Below are 25472 nucleotides of genomic sequence, written 5' to 3' on the forward strand. Positions count from 1 at the left end.
TTATAAGGAGACTGGTTGTTTTTTTTTTTTTTTTTTGCTTTTCCTCATATTTTAAACTGTGGTGCAGCTGTGGCACCCATTTGGTGTCAAAAGGCAATAATAATTTGTTCACTCAGGTACACATGCATGAAGCATCCTTAGAAATAAATACAGATTTCCGTAGCGGGAGGTAACTCTTGAAAGTCCCTGAAGTGTTTATGTTATTATGAAATAAATGTAAAAATAGAGTGATGTGGCAGTTTCTATTCAGTAAGTTCCTATTTTAATACAGTGCCTCATATTTTTGGTCAATTGGAAAGAGGAGAATAATCCTATTAAAAAAATCTTCATTAAAGAAAATGTGACTCTTCCTTCAATATGTTTGCTGCTCTTTTTATATATATTAAAAAGTTTCATCTATTCTACAGATGAAGTATTCAGAGGACATGAGCCTGGGCAAGCCACAAATAGATCTGTATCAGCAGCAGATGTTGTCTTATATGGTGTTAATCTAGTTCTGCCTCTAATGTCCCAAGATCTGTTGAAGGTAAGAGAACAAAAAAAGTGTTATAGAAATAGCCTCCTAAAAATAGGTTCTGTATTGCATTCCCCTTCCATAAATTGAATAGCTTTTTCTACCATTTATTTTAAATACAAATGATTGTTCCCAAGTTCTAGATACAGCTTGAAAACAAAAGAATGTATACATGCAAATGCATGCCAAATGTGTACAAGAAGGGCCTAAACAAGATAAAGCTTGGTCCCTCTGTAAGTGAGTATGGGTAGATTAACAGTTAGCCAAAACTGAAATATGGGCACTGGAATCCTTTTTCTCATAGCTTCAAAAATTTGATAGAGAGCATTAACAGTGATCGTTAATCAAAAAAGTTTGGGAGCTGTTGACCTACTGCTTCATTTTGATAAGGTGACCAAAAATTTTTTCATGTTCTGTGAGTTATTAGTTCCACTTTGTAGCTACTGAGTGCTACATAGCAATGCCTTTTCAGTAGGAAAACAGGAAATCTTGGATTATTTTTTGCAATACTGTAGGCTTTCATGTCATCAACATGTGCAGTTGGTCAGTAGAACAGTAACAAATGAAACAACCACACGACAGTATTTTGTGTTTCTGGACCCCCTTTTGGGTGCATCTTGGTTGTCCCCTCTTTGGTTCTCATCTGTTAGCACTTGCTAACATTTGAGCTAAACTTGCTRAGATTTGAACTAAAACCAAGTCAAAAGATGTGTTCTAGGAGCACCCCTCATGTGCTGCAGGCTTTCGCTGCACAGCACAGGACTTGTTCATCTCTCAAGTAAAACTCTACAAATGTGTTCAGAGGCACCACCAGCCTTTCTGCTTTGCAAATCTGCAGCTATTGCACCACGTTATTTGCTAACACAGTTATAGCCACTGATGACTCTGAAGCTGCCTACCATAAGTCTTGTCTTTTTCAGGAGAAAGCGTCAGGCCTGTCTCTTTGTGCAGCTGGAGATAATGTCTGGATAGAGCTATTAATTCTAATTTTTTTTTTCCAACAGTTTCCATCCCTGTGTAATCAATATTACAAACTAATCACTTTCATCTGTGAGATATTCCCTGAGAAAATTCCACAGCTTCCAGAGGACCTCTTTAAGAGCCTAATGTACTCACTGGAGTTAGGGATGTCATCGTATCCTTTGTAGAGCTTGGGACTGCCTAAATGTTTCATTTGTTATTTCACAAAACACAGTATAATTCTGATCTCTTCTTTTGCCTATTTTCATTTTCTGTATATTTTTTGTGTGTGTATATAAATAATTGTGTGTCTGTCATCAGCTTTTGCTCTCTGTTTTCCATTGATGATTGAAARTTTCCCTGCAGCATCTTCTGCAATCCAGTATTAGCTGCATTTCCTCTGACTCGTGTTGCTCGAACGCAGCATTTAAGCGGTTCAGCGCGTAAGTCTTTTCTGGCAGCCCCTCCAGCCTCCTCCATTACTTCCCTTCAGAGTGTGTAACTTCATCAGCCTTCAGCTGGTATCCCAAAGCCATTCCTGAATTAGTTTCCCAGCTGGTAATGCAAAACACTGCTGCTGTTCCATTGGGCTGGCTCCAGAGCATTTCCTGTCACGTTGCCAATGGCTTCTCCCTCTTATAACGGGAGCCCCATTTTCACTAATCTGCGGCACGTGCCAGAAACAGATGAGCTTGACCATAAGGGCTTCTTTCTGAAAATGTTATGTCAGAGAGGGTTATATTACCTTAGAGTGCCTAGCTAATAAAAGAAGGCAATGAAGTTGCAACAGGCTGCTTTATTATTGCCATATATTATTAACAGTGCTGTAGTGAAAAGAAATCTTGGAGCATATAAGAATTTGAGACGTTTCTGAATGACGGCACGGAGATGTTTTACTCCAAGCCTGCAGTGTGACTTTGATTCTTTAACACATGTTCTCAGAATGAGTTCTGAGGTTTGCCAGCTCTGCCTGGAGGCTGTGACACCCTTAGCAGAGCAGTGCGCRAAAGCACAAGAAACAGACTCGACCCTCTTTCTAGCAACAAGGCACTTTCTGAAGGTAAGGTATCTGTTTCATGTTACTTTGGGGGATTTTTTGCTCATAGGTAATGTTAAGAAGCCAAACGGTGGTTGCATTTTACAAGGTTAACTGATGCCGTGCAAAAGGACTGAGAAATAGACCCTCACTTGAAGAACTGGCAGGAATTGGTAGGGAGGAGGAGGACATGGCCTGGAGTACAAAGGGGAATAGAAGGGCAGAGGGAAGAAGTAACTTGTCTCCAATCAACAAAAGATTCTGCTTCTCGGAGTGCAGTGTGTTTTTCTGTGTTCTGTACTTGAGTTCTAGAGTGAAGGTRATGAACAATTTTAGCAGTTAAATTTACTATGAAAGATGTGAAATCTTTCATGTGAAACTGTGTGAACTGAAATCTAGGTAGGAGAAAGCATAGWTGGATATTAGAATAAAAGAAGAAAATGCTCTTATTTATTCCACTTGTCTGATAAATTATGCTCTTCATCTAGTGTCATATTAGGTACTTTCTTTTGGGGATCATACATTCTACCTCATTGAATTCTGGAGGGAACAGCCAGGTTCATGCTAATCAGGATTAAGCTAATTGGACAACTTCTTTGCTGCTGAACTGAATCAGGACATTTTCTCCTACTTCAGTAAAGATTTCAGTGTCACTTAAGGCGTAGTCTTTTCTTGCCYAACTGACATCCAGACTGCTGGGGGGACTGCTCATAAAGAGCTTACATCAGCTAAACTGAGYGAATGAGAAACACCTTCAAATAATTTTACTCATTTTTGTATTTCTTCTAAGTTTACATAGCTTTTTGGCCTTTCCCTAAATTTTAATGATTAGTTGTATTAATCTATTTCCTATCTGGCTTTATGTGAGCYGTGGGAATTTCTGTAACTTATTTTTATTCCGGAAGATTTTTTTTTTCTGAGTTAGCAGCAGCTTTTGGGGAAAAATGCAAGAGATGCTGTTTCCTTCTGAAAACACGTCAATCAATAGCAGCTCTCAGTACTTTGAGGTGTGAATTTGTGACTTTAAGCCAAAACTCAGCTTCTAAAATAACCTATTTTCTAATTACTAAATTTTTAATTACCTAAAATTCAAAATAATAAAAAAAAAGGATATTTGTAAACACAAGTTCTTCATTATTATCATAAGTGAAGATGAAGTTCAACAGCTGTTACTAAAGCAGAAGAGTTTGCCTGCCTTAGAATTCTTCTGTAACTGCGCATGTTTTGTGATTTCAGATGGTCTTTGATATGCTGGTACTTCAGAAGCACAATACAGAAATGACAACTGCAGCAGGTGAAGCATTCTACACATTAGTGTGTTTGCATCAGGTATGGCATTTAGGCACTTGGAAACCATTGTTTGTTAAGGGATGAATGTACATCTGCCTGGAATCACGGAATCACTGCTGTTGGAACAGAGCTCAGGAGATCTGTGGTCCAACCTCTTGCTCAAAGTAGGGTTAACACTGAATCTAGATYGTGTTGCTCATGACTTTTTTCCAGCCTGGTTTTGAAAACCTGCAAGATGGATATCCCAGAGCCTTTCTGAGCTGTCAAATGCTTAATTATCCTTGTAAGTTATGTGCTTCTGACCATTTTGGTGGCTGGACTTGTTGAAGTTCATCAGAATCTTTCATGTGTTAGGGAGCCCAAAACTGGACAGAGTATCACATCTGCAATATAAGGAGTGCCATGTAACGAGAAATAATCCCTTTCTTCGATTTACTGGCTGGTTCTTTGGTCAGTTCCCAGTCTTTATTGTTGTAGGGCACTAGTTTCTTCCAGTGGCAAGACTTTGCATTTGTCCTTTTTCAATTTCATGAGGTTCCTGTCAGCCCATTGCTCCAGACTGTCTAGATCTCTGAAGGCATCAGTCCTGCTCCTTAAATGCATCAGCTCTGTCCCTACACGCCCCCCCATGATGGGCCTTCATACACAGGAGGGGAGTGCATTTCCTCTCATCCTTCAGGTCACTGATAAAATAATGAACAGGACAGGTCTCATGAGACCCGCCCCCCCCCCAAGCTCCTCTTGTAACCAGGTCCCAAGTAGAAAATGAGTCATTAACCACAGCTGTTTGTTCCTGATGATTGAATCAGTTTTTCACCCATGTAATAGACCACTCACCTAAACTGTAACATCCCAGCTTGGTTACAAAGATGCCATAGGTGACTTCAAAACCTTACAAGGATCAAGGAGGGTGATTCCCACCACTGTCCTCCTCCTCCACAGATATAGTCGTTTTATCACAGAAGACAAGTTGGTTACATGTGGTTGCTTATCCCTGTTAAGTCCACGTTGACTGTTCCAAATCACATCCTCAATGTACCTACTAGTGGCTTATAGGAGATCGATCTTCTTAACTCATCAGGGACTAGCAATGCTGAGCAGCCCACAGTTACCCAAGTTGTCCATTCCTGTTGGAGAATGGGAACAGCATTTGCTTTTGCTCAGAGCTGGGAACTTTCCTCATTCTCCACAATCTTGCAGAGATGTTGGGAAGCAGCCTTGCATTGACATCAACCAGCTTTTTCTGTGCCTTTGCATAAATTCCATCAAGTCCCAGCATTTTGTATGGGTTGAAATTTCTCAAGAGGAATTCTCGGTTCCTAAGTCCATCTTCTTCCCTACTCATAGTTCCTCTCCCCCTTGAATTCCCTTTAGTCACAAGAGGGGAAGACCTGTTGGCAAAGACCAAAGCAAAGAGACTCGAAAGCATCAAGTGTTTCAGCCATATTTGTGTGCTGTCACCTGCCTTATGCAGCAACACTTGCCTTTTTTTATTCTTTTACTATTGATGTACTGGCAGAATCTCTACTTGATGTCCCTTGCCCATTTCAAGTTTAGTTGAACTTTGCTTGTTGATGGTCCTTCCTGCACGCTTGGGTGCTGTTCGTATTTCTCCCGTGCATCTTGCCCTGCTTCTACCTGCCCTGCTTGCACTGGTGGATGCCCTGTTTAGCCAGGCCCAGTGCCCAGCACATAGAAAATCTCCAGTTATTAGAGCTGCCTTTTCAGAGGAAGGAAGAAATGCAGTTTATAGAACTGAGCCTGTGCTAGGGGAGAGCAGGAAGGCACCTGAAAGCAGTGCCAAGAGCCTTCTCCTCACCCTGCATTACAGAGCGTGGCGCCCAGCTCTGCAGGCTGCCCATGGTTCCCAGAGAAACTCCCCTCCTTGAAAGGCTCTCTCAGGTTTGGAAGAGGGAAAGGCCCTTGTGGGTGACAGGATTGCAGGTGGAGAAGCATTCCTGGTTCTCTGGCGTGGCCTCGCTTCCCGATGGTGTCCCGGCAAGGGAATTTGCATGCCCTTTGCTGTCTGAAGTTAATAAGACTGTTGTTTATTCAACAGGCTGAATATTCAGAGCTAGTTGAAACTTTGCTATCAACTCAGCAAGATCCAGTAATTTACCAGCGATTAGCAGATGCCTTCAACAAGCTTACTGCAAGCAGCACTCCTCCCACACTGGACCGTAAGCAGAAGATGGCCTTCTTAAAGAGTTTAGAAGAATTTATGGCAAATGTTGGTGGACTTCTCTGTGTGAAATAAACAACAAAACTCTATGCCTACTTTAGACCCTTTCTGCAAAATGCACTGAGAAATGCTGAATGCTGACTAAATCTTGTATCTGCCTCTGGGTTCTTTGCAGCCATCTCAGATTTTAGAGAGCCTGGAAGTTTGAACGTAACACAGTGGAATAGGAGAGGTCAACTTTGAATCAGCTTCTGCTATTATGTGTTAGCTGCAATCTGTCATACTTGTGTGTGAAAAGAATGGACAGAAAATCTGATTTTGAATTCTTTCCATATACTTGCAAACAGATATGGGCACAATGGAAAATAAATTTGGTGCCTTTTCCCCTTCACTGGTTTAAAATGAGTAGCTGGATAAACATACAGATTTTTTGTTTTCTACCCAAAACCATGTTAGAGTGTGATGCAGACACATACAAAGCTCTGAATAGTTTAGCTGATTTTAAGCTTTATTTTTTTCCCCTCTCTGAAGTTTGAGTTTGTGTTCCAATGGAAAAAGAAAACACCAAATGGTATTTTACTTGTGTTTAGTTTTGTTTTTCTACATCAACCTGAAGTTGCATGTTCAACGTAATGCAGGTTTTTACCTTATGTTCTGCTGCCTAAAGTTCAGAAGAAAAAAAGGTGTATATTTTTGTTCCCCTGAAATGAACTTTAGGAACTGTAGCCATTTCCTTGCCTTAATTTAAAGGAAAAAAAAAATGTTCATGTACTTTAGATGAGAAATCTAAGGCAAGATTTGAGTCTTCAGAGTTGGGTTAGGATGTTGGCATTAAGCTGCTGGGTACCTGTTGCAGCCCTTCCTGTTGCCATGTGTCCTTGTGGAATGAATGTCTCTGCAAGGTTCAGGTGTAGTTTTACTTTCAGTATCTGTTTAGATTCCTCGTCAGGTTGCACACGACTGCAATGTATTTCTACACTGAACTGTTTGCTAAAGCAATAACAACTCAAAAGGTGTAAATTATTGACTTACAAGCTTTTTAAGTTGGGGCATTAGGTAAAATAATTATGTTAGAACAGAGGCTTGAATCTCTTTTACCCAAAGGTCATACTTAGCTGATTTGAGTGGAGAAAGATCAAGATCTGCACTGTTGAGAGGGATTATTTTTTCTTTTTCCTTTCCTGAAAGCAGCTCTGCTTCTGTAGAGCCCTCCCTGCTGCTCTGCTCTTGCTCAGATTTTTATATCAGCACTTTAGCTATTACCAGAGCAGAGCTGCAGTGCCCTGAGTGCCGTGGACCAACGTGGGAGCGTGGCTGGGCACGCCTGGAACGGAGGGCAACGCCAAGGCTGCCCGTCCAGCGACAGCCCTTCCTTCGTGGAACCACCGGGAGGCAGGAGAAGGTGTCCCTTGGGCCTCAGACCTCTGCTGGATGATGCTCTTGAATGTTTCCCTCCGTTTTGGGTTGGTTTGTTTGTTTGTGACCTTTATATCAATGTACCGTGTGTACGCCTTTACGTGGCTGTGTTACAGCATCGTGTTTGCATCGTGTTTGCGTCTGTGCCATCCTCCAGCGGTTCATCTCAAGATTAGCCACAATAGCCAGGATTAAAAAGAGGTAAATCTGTACTATTGTGCTATAAGCAACCTAGGGCTTTTAACATTTCTGTTTTAGTGAAATCCCTACCTGTCTCGAGCATGGATCTGCAAGGCCAAAAAAGCCATCTTGTCAGTGTACTTTTCTCCCTTAATTTATGTGGGAACTGTGTGTTTATGAGAGAACTGGGTGAGGGCAGAGTTGCCCAATAAAAAGCAACCATAAAATGTGTTTATACCATAAAAGATATATTAGATATTATATCTTCCCACCAGTGTTCTATTCCTGAGACAATTTACGTAGTGTTTTAGAACAGGGATATTGCCCTCATATTTTTTTTCTGAAGGAAAAAAAAAAATAATCATTTTCTTTAAAAGTTTTCTGTGCATTTGCACTGCTGATAATGGTCCTAGTGGGTCCTTCTGTTTCTGAGCTGTTCCAACACCAGATTTTTTCATTATTATCTTTTCTTGCTTGTTTTTTTTTGCCTTGTTTTTAGAGCTGCTTCTAGACACTGAATTTGTTCATTCCGTAGAGCAGCAGTTCTGAAACTTGATTTTCATTTGTCATTTTCCTCTCCCAGAGGCGGAGCATTAAAGCCTAGGAACAGAAGCAGCAGTAGGACCTGTTAGTCTGTTGTGGGGTACCAGAGTGTCAAATGTGGCCCAAGTCTCCAAAAAGATAATGGCAAATCCCCTCAACCTCTTTGTATCTGACTGAAAAAGCGATGTTCCCAGTCATCATTTCCTGAAGCTTGCTCAGTATTTAAAAATATTTATGAACTTAAAATTAGGAGATCCTCTTGAATATTGTAACTGATGAATGGGAGTATGAATTTAGTTAATGCTCGGAATAAAGTAGTGTGCAAACCCACTGCTCTAATCAGGCCCAGCGTATTGTCATGAGCACTGACACACAATGTTTTGTATCAAGACCTGCTAAATTAAGGATGAACTATTGCTTTCAGAGAGTAGTTTTGATGATTGCTTAAAACTTTTGTTTTGCCCTTTATTTAAAATCGATGTTATATATTAAAGGGAAGCTGCCCAAGTAAGGGTCTTTTAAAAATAATTTTATTGTGTAATGTTATTCTAGACATCATTCTTCCTATCTGGTTATTTTTTCTTCCATTTTTGTGTGTTCAACTTTGATCTTTCCATACTTTTTTTTATGTTTCTCCTAGAGTAAATGAAAAGATGTTTCTATTTAGTGACATCTATGAAATTTGTTACAAAAGGTTGAGGGAATAAGTTTCCTTGATTCGTACTTCACCTGGGTAGGTGACTGCTCCTATATGTAAACTGTGGCTTGAATACCCTCCCTCACCCTCCATCCTTTGGTGACCTTCTGCACATCCAGCTGCTGTAGATCTGGATGGGAAGCTCATTCAGGTCCATAGAAAAGATCCCTTTTCAGTGGACTTGGAGTTGGCTCCAAATATCTCTTGAAATTTGGTAGCATCACTGCATTGATTTCCCATTCATCATGCAAAGTGAATAATGGTTTTAAAAATGCATGTGTTTTTTTCCAAAAAACACATGCCACTCAGAATTACAAATGCTGCACGATGTAGTTGTAATAAATACATTTGTCTAGGCACAAATTCCTTGCTGAAACAGATTACTGCCCCARTATTTTCATGCAAGAAATGGAGTAGTTTGTTTCCCCTTTCTGCAGCCCTTGCCCTCTGGTAGGAGCTATTTCAGGTGCAGCCTGGTGATTTTTGCAGCCTCTTTATTTGGACCCTGGCAAGCCTGGCTGTTGGCTGGATCATGCAACTCAGGCCTGCAGGGAGTGCAGGCAGCACCGGGCTGCTCTAGACGTCCACTTCCACACACGTTATGCCTTAATCCTCTCACCGATGCCACCAGGATCTGCTGCTCCGTATTGCCCCAGCGTTGGTGTTTGAAGGTGATCAAGGGCTCGCTGTTTTCCTCAGGAATGAGAAACCTGTTTTCTCGGCACGTCCAAATCCTACGAGTTGAAAGAGAGGGATTTGAATCTGGGTCATCTCCTTTTTAGTGCATAGCACTTAACTGAAGCCCCTGGATAAAGTCCCTTTTTTTTTAATTTAAGCCATGTAGTTGTAGAAAGTAAGCTTGCACAGAAAAATCAATTGTCCGTTTATAATCTAATGCTCAGAGAGGTGATGCAAATTCTGATCTCAGTGATCTGTGAAACCATTGAGAAAAGCAAATGTCACATTTCTTTTATAAAACRCCTTCCTTACAGTTTCAGATACATAATTACCTAAGGGGTGGTTTTTATGGACGTAGCTTATGAATATAAGTGCAGGAGTAGGAGCCAGTCTCCTCTAATTTTGTATCAGATTTTCCACTGGGTCCACTGTGGCCATTGGCAAGTCACTGAACCTGTCTTTGTTACAAAAATAAAAAATAATTAAAAAAAATATATAGCGACAATACCTACCTACCTCACAGGGCTGTTGTGAGGATTAGTTCATGCCTATAAATGCATTTGAGGATCCGAAATGTTCTGTAAATATTAAATATTTTACTTTTAGCTCTCGTGAGGTGTAAGCTTTCCTGCCCCGCAGAGAGGAGCGTCTCGCAGGCACCGGGGCGGCCGAGGCGGCAGAACCCGGCTCCAGTTGCAGCCACTTTGGAAAGGGGTTTTGGGGCCCACGCGGTGGCCTCTGCACAGGGCTCCAGGGCTGGGGTCCCCCTCAGGCTGCCCTCGCCTTAATCCCCTTAATTCAGGGGAAGGTGGAGACCCTCTTGGCTCTAGATGAGGTGAGCGCTTCACAGCACTAGCCGGGGAGCGGGTCGTGAGGCAGGATTTKCTCCCGAGCCGTTCTGCTCCCAAGCAAACCCTTTCCTTCAGTGCTAGGTACTGGCACCCCAGCCGTGGAGAACCAGGATGCCCCTGGGATTCTCCTGGAAAAGGGGCGTCTGCGTCGCTGCTTCTCCCGTTCCCAGTCCCACGGGCCGTGCCGCCCTCACCCGTCTCGTGGGAGATGGACAYGGCCCTTCCAAGATGCTACCATTGAGATCCCTTTCCCGTCCCTTGCAGGTTGGTATTTGAAATCAAATACCTTCCACTAGCCTTCCTCCACACTTCCCCCATTGAATTAGACTAGATTTTATAATGAGGAAAAATAAAATCCACTTTTATTCATCCCTTTGTACAAACTAAGGAACCTCCAGCTTGCAGTTTTAAGGCAATAGATGCTGGTACTGTTGCCGAGTATGTAAATATTTTAAATGTGTAATTCAGTAGTATTTTGAGGTTATGAACAATAAAAAGGCAGGGATTAAAGCGCTATTTTATTTCAAGTATTGTTTTACTTGTACAGTTGGAGATACGGAGTTACATAGAAATATTTCAATTTGTTGCAATAAAACTTGGGAAATKGCTGTATAATTGAGCCGTATCACAACTGAATTTTCAACTTTGCAATCAACATTTTCTGTATTTCTAAAATCAATAAGCAGGAGGCGGGTAAAATTATTTTTCACTAAAGACTTTATTATTTTGTTTTGGCCATGTGTGATGTGTGTGTATTCTTGTTTAGTACTAAATTCTCATCTGGTGAATCCCTGAAATAGCATTGGTTGTGGCTTCCTCCTTATAGTAGAAACAAAACTCTGACCATTATGAAACCTCAAGCTAAACATGCTAACATAAATTAGCAGTAATGCAGCTGAAATTAATTGGGTAACTTGAGATTTACATCAGCACTTAAGACATTAGTTTGTCCATCAATAGCAAAAAAAAAAAAAAAAAAAGAAAGAAAGAAAATGTGGATAGGTGTGTGGCAGGAATATCTCACACTGGGATAAAATAAAACAAATATTTAAGTTTCCACAAGTGACTGTTAATGACTATGTAATCAGATCCCATATTCCACCTATCCTGAAAAGACACAAACAAAAAAGGTTGATGGTGACTGTTATAGGTGATGTTTGTGTACCCAGAAAAAAATCCACAAATCCCTGGGACTTGAATTGGTTGTGCAGATTTAATCCAAACACTTCTTTATTGTGATGCCTGAAGGTTTCTCCAGGCTTGCAACGTGTTCCCATGCACATTATAGGCAGCATAGGGTTTGTTCCTGTATGTGCTTTGGAAAAGTCAGTTCCTGGCAGCAGTTCTTAATGTGTGATAATGTAATTGCATTTGGGTGAAGAGCAGCTGTTTTGTGCTCTTCCCCCTTGACGTATTCAGATCTTCAAAACAAAACTCACAAATCCTGAAAGTAAAACTACGCCTATGGCTGTGGTGGTAACATCTTGCTACACATCCTGGTTGTCTGTATTGCTTAGAGTTTATTGGTTACAGGAGTAAAATTATTGCAAAATTATTTATATTGGCCTGGTTTGGTTAAGTGAGCATTTTGGTGAAGGACAGAACCTTTAATTAAGAACAAATCTCTGAAAACAGCTGGCAAAATTAAAAACAGCAGAGTATTCAAGAGGCCCCTTCATGTAGAAAATTGAATTACTTTGCTCTTTGCTCTACCGTAAATCTGAGGTCTGGAATAAACTTGAATGATTTGGACAAAGCCTTTATCCACATTTGCTTGTGTAAATGTATGCAAAAAAAAAAAWTTCATTTTTGCCTTTATGAAACTTACATTTGCTTCAGTTTTATATTGCAGACTTAGGGTTTTTTCTTATTCACCATTTGCCACTTAATAAGCAAGAAGACGGGAGATCCTAACCCTCCAAGTGGGATTTGTCTGGCAGACCAACAAGGAGGAGACCTCAAATGAATGGGAAGCGGGAAGGAGGAGAAAGGAAAAACCATGGGCAAAAGTCAAGCTGATCCGTGGGAAGAAACCTGTAGTACAAGTGTCCTCACAGAACTTGTCAAGCAGCGTAATTTTAGTGGGATTAGTAAATGCTGTAATTTTTCCAACACTTTTGGTGAGGAAAGAGCGCGCCACTTTGGAGATGGAATTTGATGCTAGCGGGGTAAGTTTCGTGAATTGAATGACTTGAATCTTTATGCAGGTGGGAGCTGGAGAGACGAAGCCAGAGCAAGTTCCGTGCTCTGCCCCACGGGGCTYGCTGTGTGGCTCCCGTGCCCCTCACCAACGCTCTCCATGGGCATGCGGATCCGGGGAGATTCCCCCCGCCGGGAATTGTTTCTCGTGCCGGCCGGAGAAGGGTCCCGGGCCGGAGCCCCGTGTCACCCCTGGGCTCCCATGGAGCTGCCAGTGTCTCAGCTGCTTTAGCTCGRCGCTTGGGGTGACACAGCCGGGGGCATCACTTCCACCCTGACGCCGGGTCTGGGAATCGGCACCACGTCCCCTTGGAAGCGTTGGTTTGAGAGCATCATTTGCACTTCCCGGTTTAAAAAGCTGTCAGGATGTTTCCTGTATTTTAGTAGCTGACCATTACGTTCATGGTCTTCTGCTCATTCCAGTGATGGCTGTTACCTGGCCGGGGGGGAAACCCAACCCAAAAACCCAACACCTTGGGGTCCATRCAGACCACGGAGCTCCTCTCGCACAACGGGCGCTCCGGGACGCTCCGTGTTCTCCTGCCACCTTAGGGAGAGACTGTTCTGCTGAGGGACCTTTGCCTGCTCTTAGGCTGTTATGCACTTTCACGATTTCTTAACAAACTACTGTTAAAACATGTACTGTAACTCGGACTTTGATAAGCGCACATGTATTTAAACAACTCAGCCTCAGGAAAGCTGGAAGAATTAGATACTTGTTTTGTATCTTAGTTAAAATGTGTGTTACCTGCATCCTGTAAGAAGGCCAGATAACGGCCAGATCCTGCGAGTGTAACTGTGTTTAAAATACCAGTATGATCTGTAAAACAAGGACAGTGTTGTTTGATTCTAGGGACTGAGAAAATTGTGGCCTCTTCTTATGGTTCTCRGATGTATCTGTCGCCTGAATTGGAGCTTCAAGAGCAAAAGCAGTGATCAATCCCATTTACTGTTGGGGAAATACTGTTTTCTTTCTTTTCTTTCCTATTTCTGTTTTCTTCCTCCTCCTGAAAAAGAGCGTGTGAAATGACTGCAGAGATGTGTAGAGGAAACATTGTTAGAAAAACAAAATCTGCTGCTGTACATAATGTTTGCTACTTGATGGCATTTTCTGTTCCACTTTAATTTTACTGGTTTTGCTAAATATATTTTATATATTTTCCTTCCTGGTCCTTGTGATGGCAGTGACTACATCTTTGTTCGGGGAGTGGCGGGGACAAAACTGGGCACAAAAAGGCTCTGGCCAAAGCGCCGTTGAGCCCGCGCGTCCCATGGCCAGTGGCCATTGCACGTGCAAGGCAGGGGGTACTGCTGCCTTTGCTCGTTTTGTCCCAAAAATGACTTGTAAAACCCACGCAGAATGTAAATGCCACGAGTTTCCCCCAGTTAAGTAGAGCATTTGCCAAGCACAAGTCTCGAAGACCTTTCTATGGTCCCTGCACTGCCTGCAAAGACCCCATGAAGGCTGACAACGGAGTGGGGAGGAATGATAAAATCTCTCTTCCTTGGGATTTCTTAAGCAGCTCCATTAGGGAAAGAGCTGGGCAACCATAGACTGCCTAGCAACTGTTCTACCTGGATTTGGAGCCTGAATTTGAGTCTGAGATGTGACCAAAGGGCTTTAAAAGGCAGCCTGACCATCCGTGCTGTGGCGCAACCCAAGTTAAGGGAGCGGAGCCCCTATCATACAGTGGGAGACTGAGTGAGCTGGGCCTGTTTAGCCTGGAGAAGAGAAAGTTGAGAGGGAATCTGATCAGTATGTTCAAATACCTGGGGGGAGAATGTAGGGAGGAAGGGGCCAAGCTCTTCTCAGTGGTGGCCAGTGACAGGACAAGGGGCAATGGGTACAAGTTGAAATCCAGGCAGTTCCATCTCCATGTGAGGAGGAACTTCTTCACTGTGAGGGTGCCAGAGCCCTGGAASAGGCTGCCCAGGGAGGCTGTGGAGGCTCCTTCTCTGGAGACCTTCCAAAGCCGCCTGGCTGCCACCCTGTGCCCCGTGCTCTGGGTGTCCCTGCTGGAGCAGGGGGTTGGATTGGGTGATCTCTAGAGGTCCCTTCCAACCTCAACCCTCCTGTGATTCTCAAGGAAGCAGTGATGCCCATGACCCACATAATGACCTGAACGGGCTCCGATGGGCGTTTTACTCTCTATTGAAACAAAAAGCACGTTGAGTTTTTCCTCATACAGGATATTACAGGTGGTTCTGTAAATACAATACTTCATGTTACTTTCCATCTTTTTTTTCATAAGCAGGGTTATGCTGACATTCACTAGACGTGATCCTTGTAGCATGAAGCATTGCAGGGCCTGGCTGGCTTCCAAGGGGAATCCGCAGCTGGCCAGGCCCAAAACTGCCTCAAGAACTGGCGGGGGAGAAGGAAGCAATTAATACATTTTTAGATATATGTAATGGCGAAAGCAAAGATTACAAAATTGGATTTGTTTTTTTTTTTTTTTAGCATGGTTAAAATGTAACCATTTTTACACTGCCTACCCTTTGGCAGGGCTATGGCTTGTGCTATCGCAAGAGGACTAAGCAGACCAAAATGAAAAAAAAAAGGAGTGAAAGGATTGGAAAACAGGAAAACTTGACCATTCATAAGAAATTTCCCTTTCCTGCACTTTGAAGGACTTTCCATCTCTGTGCTTTGTTTTTCCTCTCCCTCACAAAGAATTTGTGTTTCAAGGCAACCCATTTTCCTTTTTAAAGGTCATTTTCTCTTCCAAGGCCATCTTGTAACTCAGATTTGAGGCTGGTCTTGAGTTGTAAACTTGCTGCCAATTACTGCTGAACATGACATAATAACCTAAGTGATGTTGCCCTCTTACCCTTCCCAGGCACCCACGACTGTGCTCTGGTCTCTGTAACCCTTTTAGGAAGGAAAGGGGATCCTTAGGCACAAGAGGGACAACTACTCARGGAAACTGGAATTTTATAAAGTTATATATGTGCCCCATATCCTTTACCCTCCTGTTCTTCAGTCTTATGTAACATCTTCCACCTAAAATCTTTTACAAATGTGTGTTAAATCCTTGCAATTAAATAGGTAAATGAATTTAGATTGGACAAGTGCCTCTTAACTAGACTTTGYAGTGCCTTCGGTAGCACCGCACGGATGTTGGTAACTCATGCGGCAACCCAAAGAAAGCGGGATTTGGGCATTTAGGGGGTTCACTTTCCTCAGCAGTGATAACATGAACAGATAGAGGTGCAGGGGGCTTTCCAGTCCAGCCGTACCCCGTGAAGGGCCAGAAGCGACGGGGTTTGGTGCAAGGAGGTGCCAGCAGGTCCCCGTCGCTCTCGYGGCGGCAGCGCCTGACGGTGCCGAGCAGGGGGAGACGCTGGGCCGGGTCATTCGGCAGCGTCCCTGGGGCCAGCTGCTAGCAGGTTATTATTTAACGAGGACTCCGTGAAAGAAGTTTAGAAGTGATAGAAGTTTATTATGAATTATGACAGCAACACTGTATTTTACAAGGTAGGAATAATAACTAAAAAACTAAAGTTATTAAGTGTTCGTTTGTCTGTTTTCAGGCCACAGCCTTGCGTAAGTGCCAGAAAAGCACCTGGTACCTTCACAAAACAAGAAAGGGGCGGCCAGGAACTCAACCAGGGGATATACCACTAACAGGTACTATCCTTGCAAGCCTACAAGAATTCACCTGCAGAATTCTGCCAGTCTGCAGGAAACAGAGCTCTGGGAAGGCACCTGAAATAACCAGGAACCTCCCGGGAGCGCCAGCTCAGGGCACTTCAATGACCGCGGGAACCGGGAGKCTCCGGGGGGAACCGGGAAGCTCCGRGGGGAACCGGGAAGCTCCGAGGGCCGCTCAGCACCGCCCTCCCCCCCCCCGCCACGGCGCATGCGCGCGCCATGACACCGCCTGCCAGCCCCTCCCGTGGCCATGGCAACGGCGGCCGCCGCGCTCCAGCCAATGGCGGAGCCGCTTCTTCCACCGCGGGGGCGGAGTGAGGCCAGGCCCTGGTCCCGCCCCCGCCGGGACTCGCGCTGATCGGCGCGCGCTGATTGGCCGGGAGCGCTGCAGGGCGCGCGGAGGGATCCGGCCGTTGGTGGGTGCGGTGACGGGGCGCGGGGCGGCGGGACATGGGGTCTGGGGGAGGCGGSAACGGGCTGGGTACGACCGTTAGTGACCGTTAACGGCCGTTAGCGCCGCGCGGTTCGGGGTGGGGTGGAGCGAAGCGTCCCGCGTAGCCGAGGAGGATGTCAAAGGGGGGTGGCCCAGGGGCTGCAGTGGGGGTGCAGGGGTCGCTTGGTTACTTCTTGCCTTCATTCCCCTTCCGAAGCTGTTCTGGTCTGGTACTTCCCTGCCCTTCTCGAGTCTTCTCTAGCTCCGCTGTCCGTTTGTTTGTTTTTCTTCACCTTTTGTTGTGCCGCAGGCACTGGATCTGCTGTGTAGGTTTGATCTGTATGTGGTGATCTTGGCAGATCCTATGAAGTTTTGCGTTACATTCTGTATGTTATTTGTGTAAGAGCGTTCATGCTCGCACATGAGAACTTAGATGAAATGATCCTGTTGCTCTTTGGTGGCYGTTAAAAAGCATGTCAAGTGTTAGATGTCTGTAGGAAAGGAATGAATGTGCCAGGAAAAAAAAATCGCCAAGCCACAGCATAAATCTGCGGTCACCTGTAGCTTAAATGTCATGTGTAGCTGCAGTCACCTCTAAAAAYGGTAGCAAGGATGAGCTGTGTGGAAAGACTCTTGCAAAGGAGTAAACGGGRTGGCTTAAGACTCTTCCGTAGGGAAGAGAGACTGCAGAGTGGGAAAGGGAGCTGAGGTTCAGTGTCTGTCAAAGCCCAAGCAGCGGGGGAGTGGGAAAGGGGTTGAGCTGCCCTCYAAGCCAAGGTGGCAGCTGCGTTCACAGCAAGAGCCCCTTCATATGCTAGAAGGCCGTGCTAGGGGCCCCGTAGATCTGAAAAACATCTTCATGGGAWTTTAAGTGAGGCTGAAAAAGTGTTCTGAAAAGAACTAAACTCACAAAATAATTGGTTTTAGGTTCAGAAATATCTCCCCAGTGAAAAATGGGAACATGTACTGGGCAGGCATCCCACACACGTGCTGCTTCTGACTCTGAGGCTTCTGCTTTGGCTGCTTTTAGAAGACTGGTCTCTCTTGGCCTTTGAAYGACCCTAAGGCAGCTTTTTAATGAACCATTTGCTATGGATGTCAACAAAAAATGTCCAGATTTAATCTTGAAATGGAGTCACGCTCAGGTCGGTGACAAGGGAGTTGCCTGTGGCTTGCAAACTGTGCACCAGAAGCCCGGCTCTGTGGTTCAGCCTTTTGGCCACCCCCGTGTTGCTCTTGGGGCGCTGGGGCTGGGGTCCGTGCGCGTGTGAAAGGGCTGAGGCTCGACGGGAGCGCAGTGAAGCCTGTGCTGAGGGCAGCGGGGCGCCCGTGCAGCCCTCTCCTCCCTGGGCCGTCCCTCTGATGGAGACCTAGGTGCCTCCACACCCCTCCTGGGGTGCAGCCGGGTGGCCTRCGTGAGGAGCTGTGTCTCAGATGCCAGTTTGCGTGGCTTGGGAACATCAGAGTTCTATTTTGCTCAAAGTTTTGTGCAATTTGTCCTGAGGTTCACGTTGCTGTAGAATAAAATCTTCCCTGAAGTTGATGTGCACCCATTGTGATGCTCGTGCAAGATYCAAGGGCTGGTGCTGTCCCTCCCAACCTTGGAGGCTGGCGGAGAGGCTTTTCAGTGGACGAGTGTTTCTTGGCCAGTCTCTCCTTCCTCCCACCAGCAAGGCGACATTTTATTACAGTGAGGTGACCTCTTCAGTGGTTTGTAAAAGGGTGAACGTGAAAAAACAGCAGCGCAGCAGTGTGTTCCTCTACTGGTGCGTTTACCAAAGCACGTTTGTAGGTTTTTGTGGGAGACCTGACCTCGACAGCAGGTGAGATGCTGCCGAGAACGGCTGCTGGGCCTGCAGGGAGAGCTCCTGGGAGCAGCCCCGCTGGAGCAGTGTGCTTCGGGAAGGAGAATGCTSAGGTGCCTCCTTCTCTGTGCTCTCTGGAGAGCTTCCCATGCGTCCCGATGCTGTTTAATGGGGCGGCTGCAGGGGCCGAGGTAGCTGCGTGCAGGGAAGGGCTGCAGAGGCTTTGCTCACCGCGCTGTCCTCGTCCCGTGTGCCCTGCGTGAGCTGCACAGCGCAGCGTGGCGTGCGGGGCTGCGCTGCCCCCGTGCTCCTGGGGATTGCCCTTACGCTCTCTTAAGCTCTTTTAAAGGCCTCATGTGTGTAGTAATTCTTAGATCAAGTGCCAAAAGAAGGCGTTTCTTGAAAGAAACCCCTTTTCCTGAGTAATTTTCTTGGGTTTGATTTCTTTCGTTCCCATTGTGTTCCATGAGGTGGCACTGTCAATCCTCTGGGACAGGCATGGACATTCCCGCTTTCTGCTTGGCTGCTGCTTGGCTGCCAGGGAGCCCCAGGGTCAGGGACACCAACTCGGCTCATGCTGTGTGTGCAAGTGGCTGCGCTCTTGCCTGAGTGTGCACAGTGTCTGCTTGGTGCCAGTTATGGCCAGTTCTCGTCTATGAAAAGCACAAATTCTTGGTCAAGGTGTCTTTTCTTACAAAAATGTCTTCTTAAACAACTTCTTGTCCACTTCTTTTTTACTTTATAGACCATTTCAAGCACTCTGAGGAGTCTTTTGCAGTAAGAGAGTTGTAGTGAGGTGATGTTCGTCCAAACCAGTCTACCTATTTTGACAAAAAAAAAAAAAAAAAAAAATGCAGATTTTGAATGTGGAAAGAGCTCTTCCTACTCGGGTATTAAACTAAGCCTGAGCATCCATGGATGCTTTTTTACTGTAGGAGAATAGGCTGGTGTTGAATGCTTTCTGGCTTTCACAGTTTCTTTTTTTTTTTTTTTTTCGCTTGATATCTAGAAAAATGGATGATGATGATGATGACATTCCCCAGCTTTCATCCCAGGCGCTGGCGGCCCTCCAGGAATTCTATTTGGAGCAAGAGCAAAGAGAGGGCGTGAAGACCTCCCAGGGATCCGGTCAATACTCTGTTGGCTCCATAGAGGAGAACTGGGTAGGAGTCTAAACCTCAGGGAATGAAGCCCAGTCAGCCCTGCTGACCCAGGGGCAGGAATGACTGTTAGCAGGTTTCTTTTGTGGATAAGTTGATCATGAAATGAGAAAAGGGAACACCCGGGGTGTTCCAGAGCAGCAAAATCTGGCAGTATTCATGAACAGTAATATTGTAGGATTATTTGCGTTAGTCATCTGGCTGTTTGCATTAGTAAATCTGGATATGGTTTGCTGTTCTGTGTGTGTGGAGAGGCACCAGCCAAAATTACACAAGGAGAATAAAGCTGCCCATAGAGGTATCTATTCCTTCTGGAAACTTTAACTCCAGTCTGGCGTGCAAAAGTAATGAAGATTCCCTCTGAAAGTGAGACAAACACAACACAACAACAAGATCATTCTCTTTTCTTCCATGCTGAATGGTTTCTATATTTTATATCTTTGTGGATAGTTGACCCCTTTTTTTTTTTCTTTTTTCTTTCTTGTGATTGACTGATTCACTCTCTGGGTTTGTGGGTTGTTTTAGATTTTCAATTGTCACGTTGTTTCTGATCTTCTCTTCCGATCGATGTTTTTATCTTTTATTTCCTTCCATGGTGTCCGCCTTCCAAGTTCTTTCTTCCTCTTCCCTTAAAGTAACTCAGTGTAAGARTACATAAATACTAAATACCATGAATCTGCATTTTGGGTTTGAGCTAACCTTGCCAGTGACACAGTACTTGATTTTCCTGATTCTGGATTAGGAAAGTAAAGAGTCTATCATCTCCCTTCTAACTTTACAGTTTGCTAACTGAGAAGTTACTTGAAGTTTTCTTGAAGAGGGCCTAGCAAAACCTGACTGCATGCAGCAGACTTGGAGGGTTTGATATTGTTAATAGTTGCCTATTATTTTTCTCAGCAACTGAGCCAGTTTTGGTACAGTGAGGAAACTGCATCTTGCCTGGCTAATGAAGCTATTGCAGCAGCTGGCAAAGATGGCAAGTAAGTTCTAATGATTATTTTGTAAATTTATTACGTGCTTTCTGTAAATATTCCATGCATGGAAAGAGAGTGTAAGTTTAATTCATTTCTCTTGGTACTTCTTAGTTGGTAGAGGTGCTGTACGTGCTTTGTCATTATTTATTTATGCAATTAATAGTTCAGACTCTCTCACCATATAAAATTTCACTGACTGTTGTAGGTGCTGCCATGTAAAAGTTTACTGTGAGTCCTTTATTATTTTTTTAGGATTTTGATTTCAGTGTTTTGTGTATAATATGGCTTGTACTTCTTTCCTTTGTTCRTTCAACACAGTACTCTACATCAGATGGAAGAATTTGGTTTTCTCATGTTTTTTTAAGGAGTGATTTATAATTTTAAGTTTTCAATTTCTTTGTGAAATAAGCKTTTCTGTATAACTGCACTTAAGGTCTTTGTGTAGTATGGAGACTGGATATCTAAAGGCCTAAATGCTTCACACACTAGTTCCCCAGGTTGTATTGAAGTAATGAGATGGTTTTTGGAGGTGTTATGACCCTGATGCTCCTCTGCACTTCCCCAAAGGAGAAGTGAACCAGGTGTTTGGATGTTAAAACATGTTAGATCCCAGCAGTGAGAAGGGACCTAATGAGATCACCTGTGAGAGCCCCAGTTGTGAGTCAAGCCCGTGGATCCTGTCCTGCAACACTGTGTGTGGAACTGAGAGACATATTCAACCATTTTATTAGATTGAAAACAGTTTTTGAAAAAATACTTCTAGGAGAATTTTCAAGCYAATTCTTCTCAAAATCCTTATTGAAGAAAGAATCTAATTTTTCTTTTTTTTTTTCCTTTGTTTTCCTCTCTCCTGTTACTATTGCAATAGCATGCTTTCTTAAAAATACATGTAAAGCCTGAGTTTCAAAACTGCAATAAGATATCTGTTAGAATGAAGAAGCAGCTTGCTTAGTTTTCAAAAAAAATGCTTAAAATATTTTCGCAAAGCTGCCCTGAGAAATTACGGAATTGTCTTTGCTCTGGGTCGTTCTGTGCTTGTTGCCTGCTGATGTTCTGAGCTGCTGCCTCTTTCCAGGATTGCGTGTGTCAGTGCCCCCAGCGTGTACCAGAAGCTGAAAGAGCAGCAGGGCCCGGCGGTTTCCGCGTGCATACTCGAGTACGACCGGAGGTTTGCTGTGTATGGGCAAGAATTTGTCTTCTATGATTATAACAGTCCCCTGAGCTTGCCAGCAAGCCTCCTGCCGCACAGCTTTGACATCGTGGTAGCAGATCCACCCTATCTCTCGGAGGAGTGTCTCGAGAAAACCGCAGAGACCGTCAAATACCTAACGAAGGGAAAGATTCTGCTTTGCACAGGTATATGTGTCTCCTGAGAGAGGAAAGGAGCTTAACGGTGATGTGAATGTTTTTATGGAACTCGCTTTCTTAAATGAGACTGGCACTAGCTCAGTARTACTAGTTTAGAATTAATTCCAGGAAGGATATTTATCCTGAAGAGGGTGAACTTTTCACGGGAGGGCTTCCTCCRGTGAAGTTCAACTTTTCTTTAACCTGAACAAATGTGTATTGTAATCATTAAATTAGTGTCAGAACTGTTTCACACGGCACAATGTGTTTCCTAATTTTTATAAAGACTTGAAAGATCATCCTGTGACTTTTCCAAAAATATTTTTTTTTTGCGAAATGGATGTTTTCTATAATTGTCGTGGTTGAGTGAAGTCAGGCTATGACAAATACAGATGCAATATATTGCTAATGTTATTTTAATGCCCCTTTTTCATAAAAATCAGCAGGTACAAGATTTAAGCTGTTGGTTCTTTCTCAACAATACCTAAACTGAGCTAGAATCACATTGGAAAGAATGACAAATAGGTTAGAATGGTCCTCCCACAGTCCTTGCTCAGTAAAATGGGGTGGTTTTAACCAAGCCTTTAAAAATATACATTCATATCACCTGCTGCTTTCTGGTGAACATGGAAACTGTAATGTGAATTAATGTATGAGGATTATAATTTATTATAATTTATTACATTTATTAAAATTATTTTAAATTAAACAGTTCTTAGGTATTAAAATTAGACATTAATAGAGATAAAATATCAGTGATGAGAGCTGTGAAACTAGAAAACTGTCACCTGCAGTTGCAGGCCTTGCTCTTTGAGGATGCACTGGCTAATTTGGAAAACCTTGAATGGCTGCGTTGGTCTTGGTGTTGTGTACACTGTGATCTGCCACAGATCTGAAGGTGGCTCAAGAAACATCTTTGAAAGCAAAATACGATGTACAGATCTAGAAGTCAAACAAGACTAAATGAGAAGAGTACCTGGACATTAAAAGCTTGTCACCCTGCTTAGTTATAACGACAGTCCTGCATGAGGTGGCTCACAGAAAGGTTTTTTTTTTTTTTTTCTTCCTGCAATGGACACATGGGACATTGGACACAATGTGTGGACACATTGTGGACAACGATGGACATTGGACACAGTGGACACATTGGACACATTTCTTGCAATGGACACACACACTCAGATGACAGTTTTGGAAATAGTGCTCRGGGAAGAGATTTCTCAGAGTGCAGCTGTAAATACCACCGTAGGGTTTGCATGTAATCTGTTTGCATTTCCTGTGACTCCTACCATGTAATTGCTTTGGCATGTAACACTAGTCCAGATTTCTGTGTTTTCTCTAAAAGGGGCGGTGATTTTTACCCTCTACCTGATCTTACTAAACTTTGGGGACATTAATGTCTTCAGGGCCTCCATCATTCTTTCAGATTTAGTTGAAATTTCCCCAAAGTTTCAGTTGCTAGACGGGACTGAAACTGCAGTTGCTTTTGGCCTTGCTTCCTTAAAAAGCTAAGCTAAATATACAGATCTAGGAGGAGCTGTCTGAAAACCCCAACATTCTGTTACTGATTTTCTTACCAAATACTTGTTTTTTTTTTTTTTGCTGCAGGTGCAATCATGGAGGAGCAGGCAGCAAAGCATCTCGGTGTGAAGATGTGCAAGTTTATCCCAAAACACTCTCGCAACTTAGCCAATGAATTTCGATGTTATGTGAATTATGTCTCTGGACTAGACTGACCTTTGKGAGAAGATTTTTAACGTTTGCAATCAAGTTCCTTTGGAATGACAGAATTCTGTATTTTTCAGTGTTTAATTTTTTTTTTCTGGAACAGCTCTAATCAACACCACGTGCCAGCCTTTCGTTTAAACGAGTGAGCATTTATAATGACTGCAGCTTGTATTTTGCCTGTTAAGTAACTGGGAATCAAAACACTGAAGGTTCTGGAGAGTGGGAGCCTTTCTGCTGGAATTCATTTCTCGTGGGTAGTTTGACCATCCAGGGCCTCTTCAGGGACTTCTCGAAGTGTGTTGGGCTGAGCTGCTTTGCTTGGCGGCTAAGCAGCCTCTCAGGGCTTCTTGCCTCCCAGGCAGCACTGTGATGATAATTTATAGAAACCGGTAGTTTGGTCACTAGTGGGTGGCTGAAGGAGCATGGGAGGCCTTTCCCAAGGCCTTAGTTATCACTGGAAGTACCCAAGAGTTGCAGAGAAGTTGCAAATTGCCCGCTGTTTGCTAGACTGGCATCTTTTATCAATTGTGGTTATCGTTGTCTGCCTTTTCTGGAACCTCCATGCTTTCTTTTTGAAAGATAAAACATACTTTGTTATTAATTGTCCTTGTGTAAACTCGTGTATGAATGTCTGTGCGCTCGGAGAAAGCGACAGAAGCAGCTCTGCACCTCTGCAGAGCTGCAGTGCATCTGCTTTGGGGTGGTAAAGCAATGAAACCTCCTGAGCTTTCTGTTTTAAAATAGAGTGTTTTCTATTTACCAGGTGAGTTAACCTCTGCAGAGCTCTTGTAAAACTGATGCTTTGTTGTAAAAAAAAAAACACAATAAGGTTTTCCCCTTTCAAGGGAGATTTATCTTCATTGAGGACCCTCCACATTAGATCACAGACGAAGTTAAGTGGTAACTAGGAAGGTAAGGAACTGGGCAAGGCAGAGCTTGCATTAGTGCCTCCAACTGCTCATGTGGTTTCAGTCTGAGTGGTGCTTGCTGTTGCCTCTGAGATATTTTTACTAGTAAYGTGGCCTCTACATGTTAGTTCTTTAAATCTTGGCTCATAATGGATCTGACTGAATAAAGTGKCTGCATTTTAATAGATTTCAAAATCAAGTTAAAGATGATTTATGGGTATGTCAAGTKTGTAGCTTCAAGAACAGGCCTTTTTATTTTCCCAAATATCCCCGTTTTATCCTTGCCTCCTGTTCCGCAGATGGGAACAGGAGAAGTAGRAAAGAAATATCTTGGAAATGATTCGAGTTTTATAAGACTGCTGAGGTTTAACATAGTGTGTTGATGAACTTCTGTTTCTAATACAAATGTAAAGTTTTATATAAGCGATTTTGGCTGTCTTCCAGTCATTTTCAATCAAAATAGATACTGTATTCAAAAAAAAAAAAAAAAAGTCCTTTGGGATGGTAAATGTTTTTGGAACTCTGGAATTTTTGAAGTCAGGTTTCTCTGGCTGTTTGTCTACAGTGATAAATTCCAAAGCATTTGGTAGTTTTATCAACTATAAGTATACTGTATGACACATTTATCTTTATGCACCATATTTTTATATTTGGATTATGTAAAAGGCCAACAGAAATGCTGCATCTGCACAGGAAGGCTCCAAAAACGAAGTCCTAGGAAATGTATTTCGTGGTGGGGATGAACCTCATTAAGCTTTGAGACAGGAGCCACAGCAAGTCAGGGCTGCCGCTCGCGTGTGGGCTGGAGAGCTCGCTGCTGCAGAGCTGCAGCGTCCCCCCTGCAGCRAAGCCGCAGCCTCTGCTGACCGGGCTGAACCCCAGCTGCTCCACACACACCTTTCTAGGGCACTGCTGC

General features: G+C 43.6%; 2 protein-coding genes across 2 annotated transcripts in view; both read left to right on the forward strand.

The window, feature by feature from the left end:
* Nucleotides 1-7249, forward strand: part of XPO4 (exportin 4) — a 69717-nt gene extending 62468 nt beyond the window's left edge. The window contains exons 19-23 of the mRNA XM_026035017.1: nt 408-526; nt 1519-1649; nt 2417-2534; nt 3747-3839; nt 5860-7249. Coding sequence (XP_025890802.1) covers nt 408-526; nt 1519-1649; nt 2417-2534; nt 3747-3839; nt 5860-6057 — 659 coding nt within the window. The 3' untranslated portion in view covers nt 6058-7249. The remainder of the gene's footprint in view (nt 1-407; nt 527-1518; nt 1650-2416; nt 2535-3746; nt 3840-5859) is intronic.
* Nucleotides 7250-19435: 12186 nt separating this feature from the next.
* EEF1AKMT1 (EEF1A lysine methyltransferase 1) lies at nt 19436-24324 on the forward strand. Its single transcript, XM_026035057.1, has 4 exons — nt 19436-19602; nt 20497-20579; nt 21649-21929; nt 23529-24324. Exons 1-4 carry the CDS (start codon nt 19453-19455, stop codon nt 23654-23656), a joined length of 642 nt encoding a protein of 213 aa, XP_025890842.1. The 5' UTR covers nt 19436-19452; the 3' UTR covers nt 23657-24324.
* Nucleotides 24325-25472: the final 1148 nt, after the last annotated feature.

The sequence above is a fragment of the Nothoprocta perdicaria genome, unplaced genomic scaffold (assembly GCF_003342845.1).
Source record: "Nothoprocta perdicaria isolate Ctin4 unplaced genomic scaffold, notPer1 scaffold_155, whole genome shotgun sequence".
Taxonomy (NCBI): domain Eukaryota; kingdom Metazoa; phylum Chordata; class Aves; order Tinamiformes; family Tinamidae; genus Nothoprocta; species Nothoprocta perdicaria.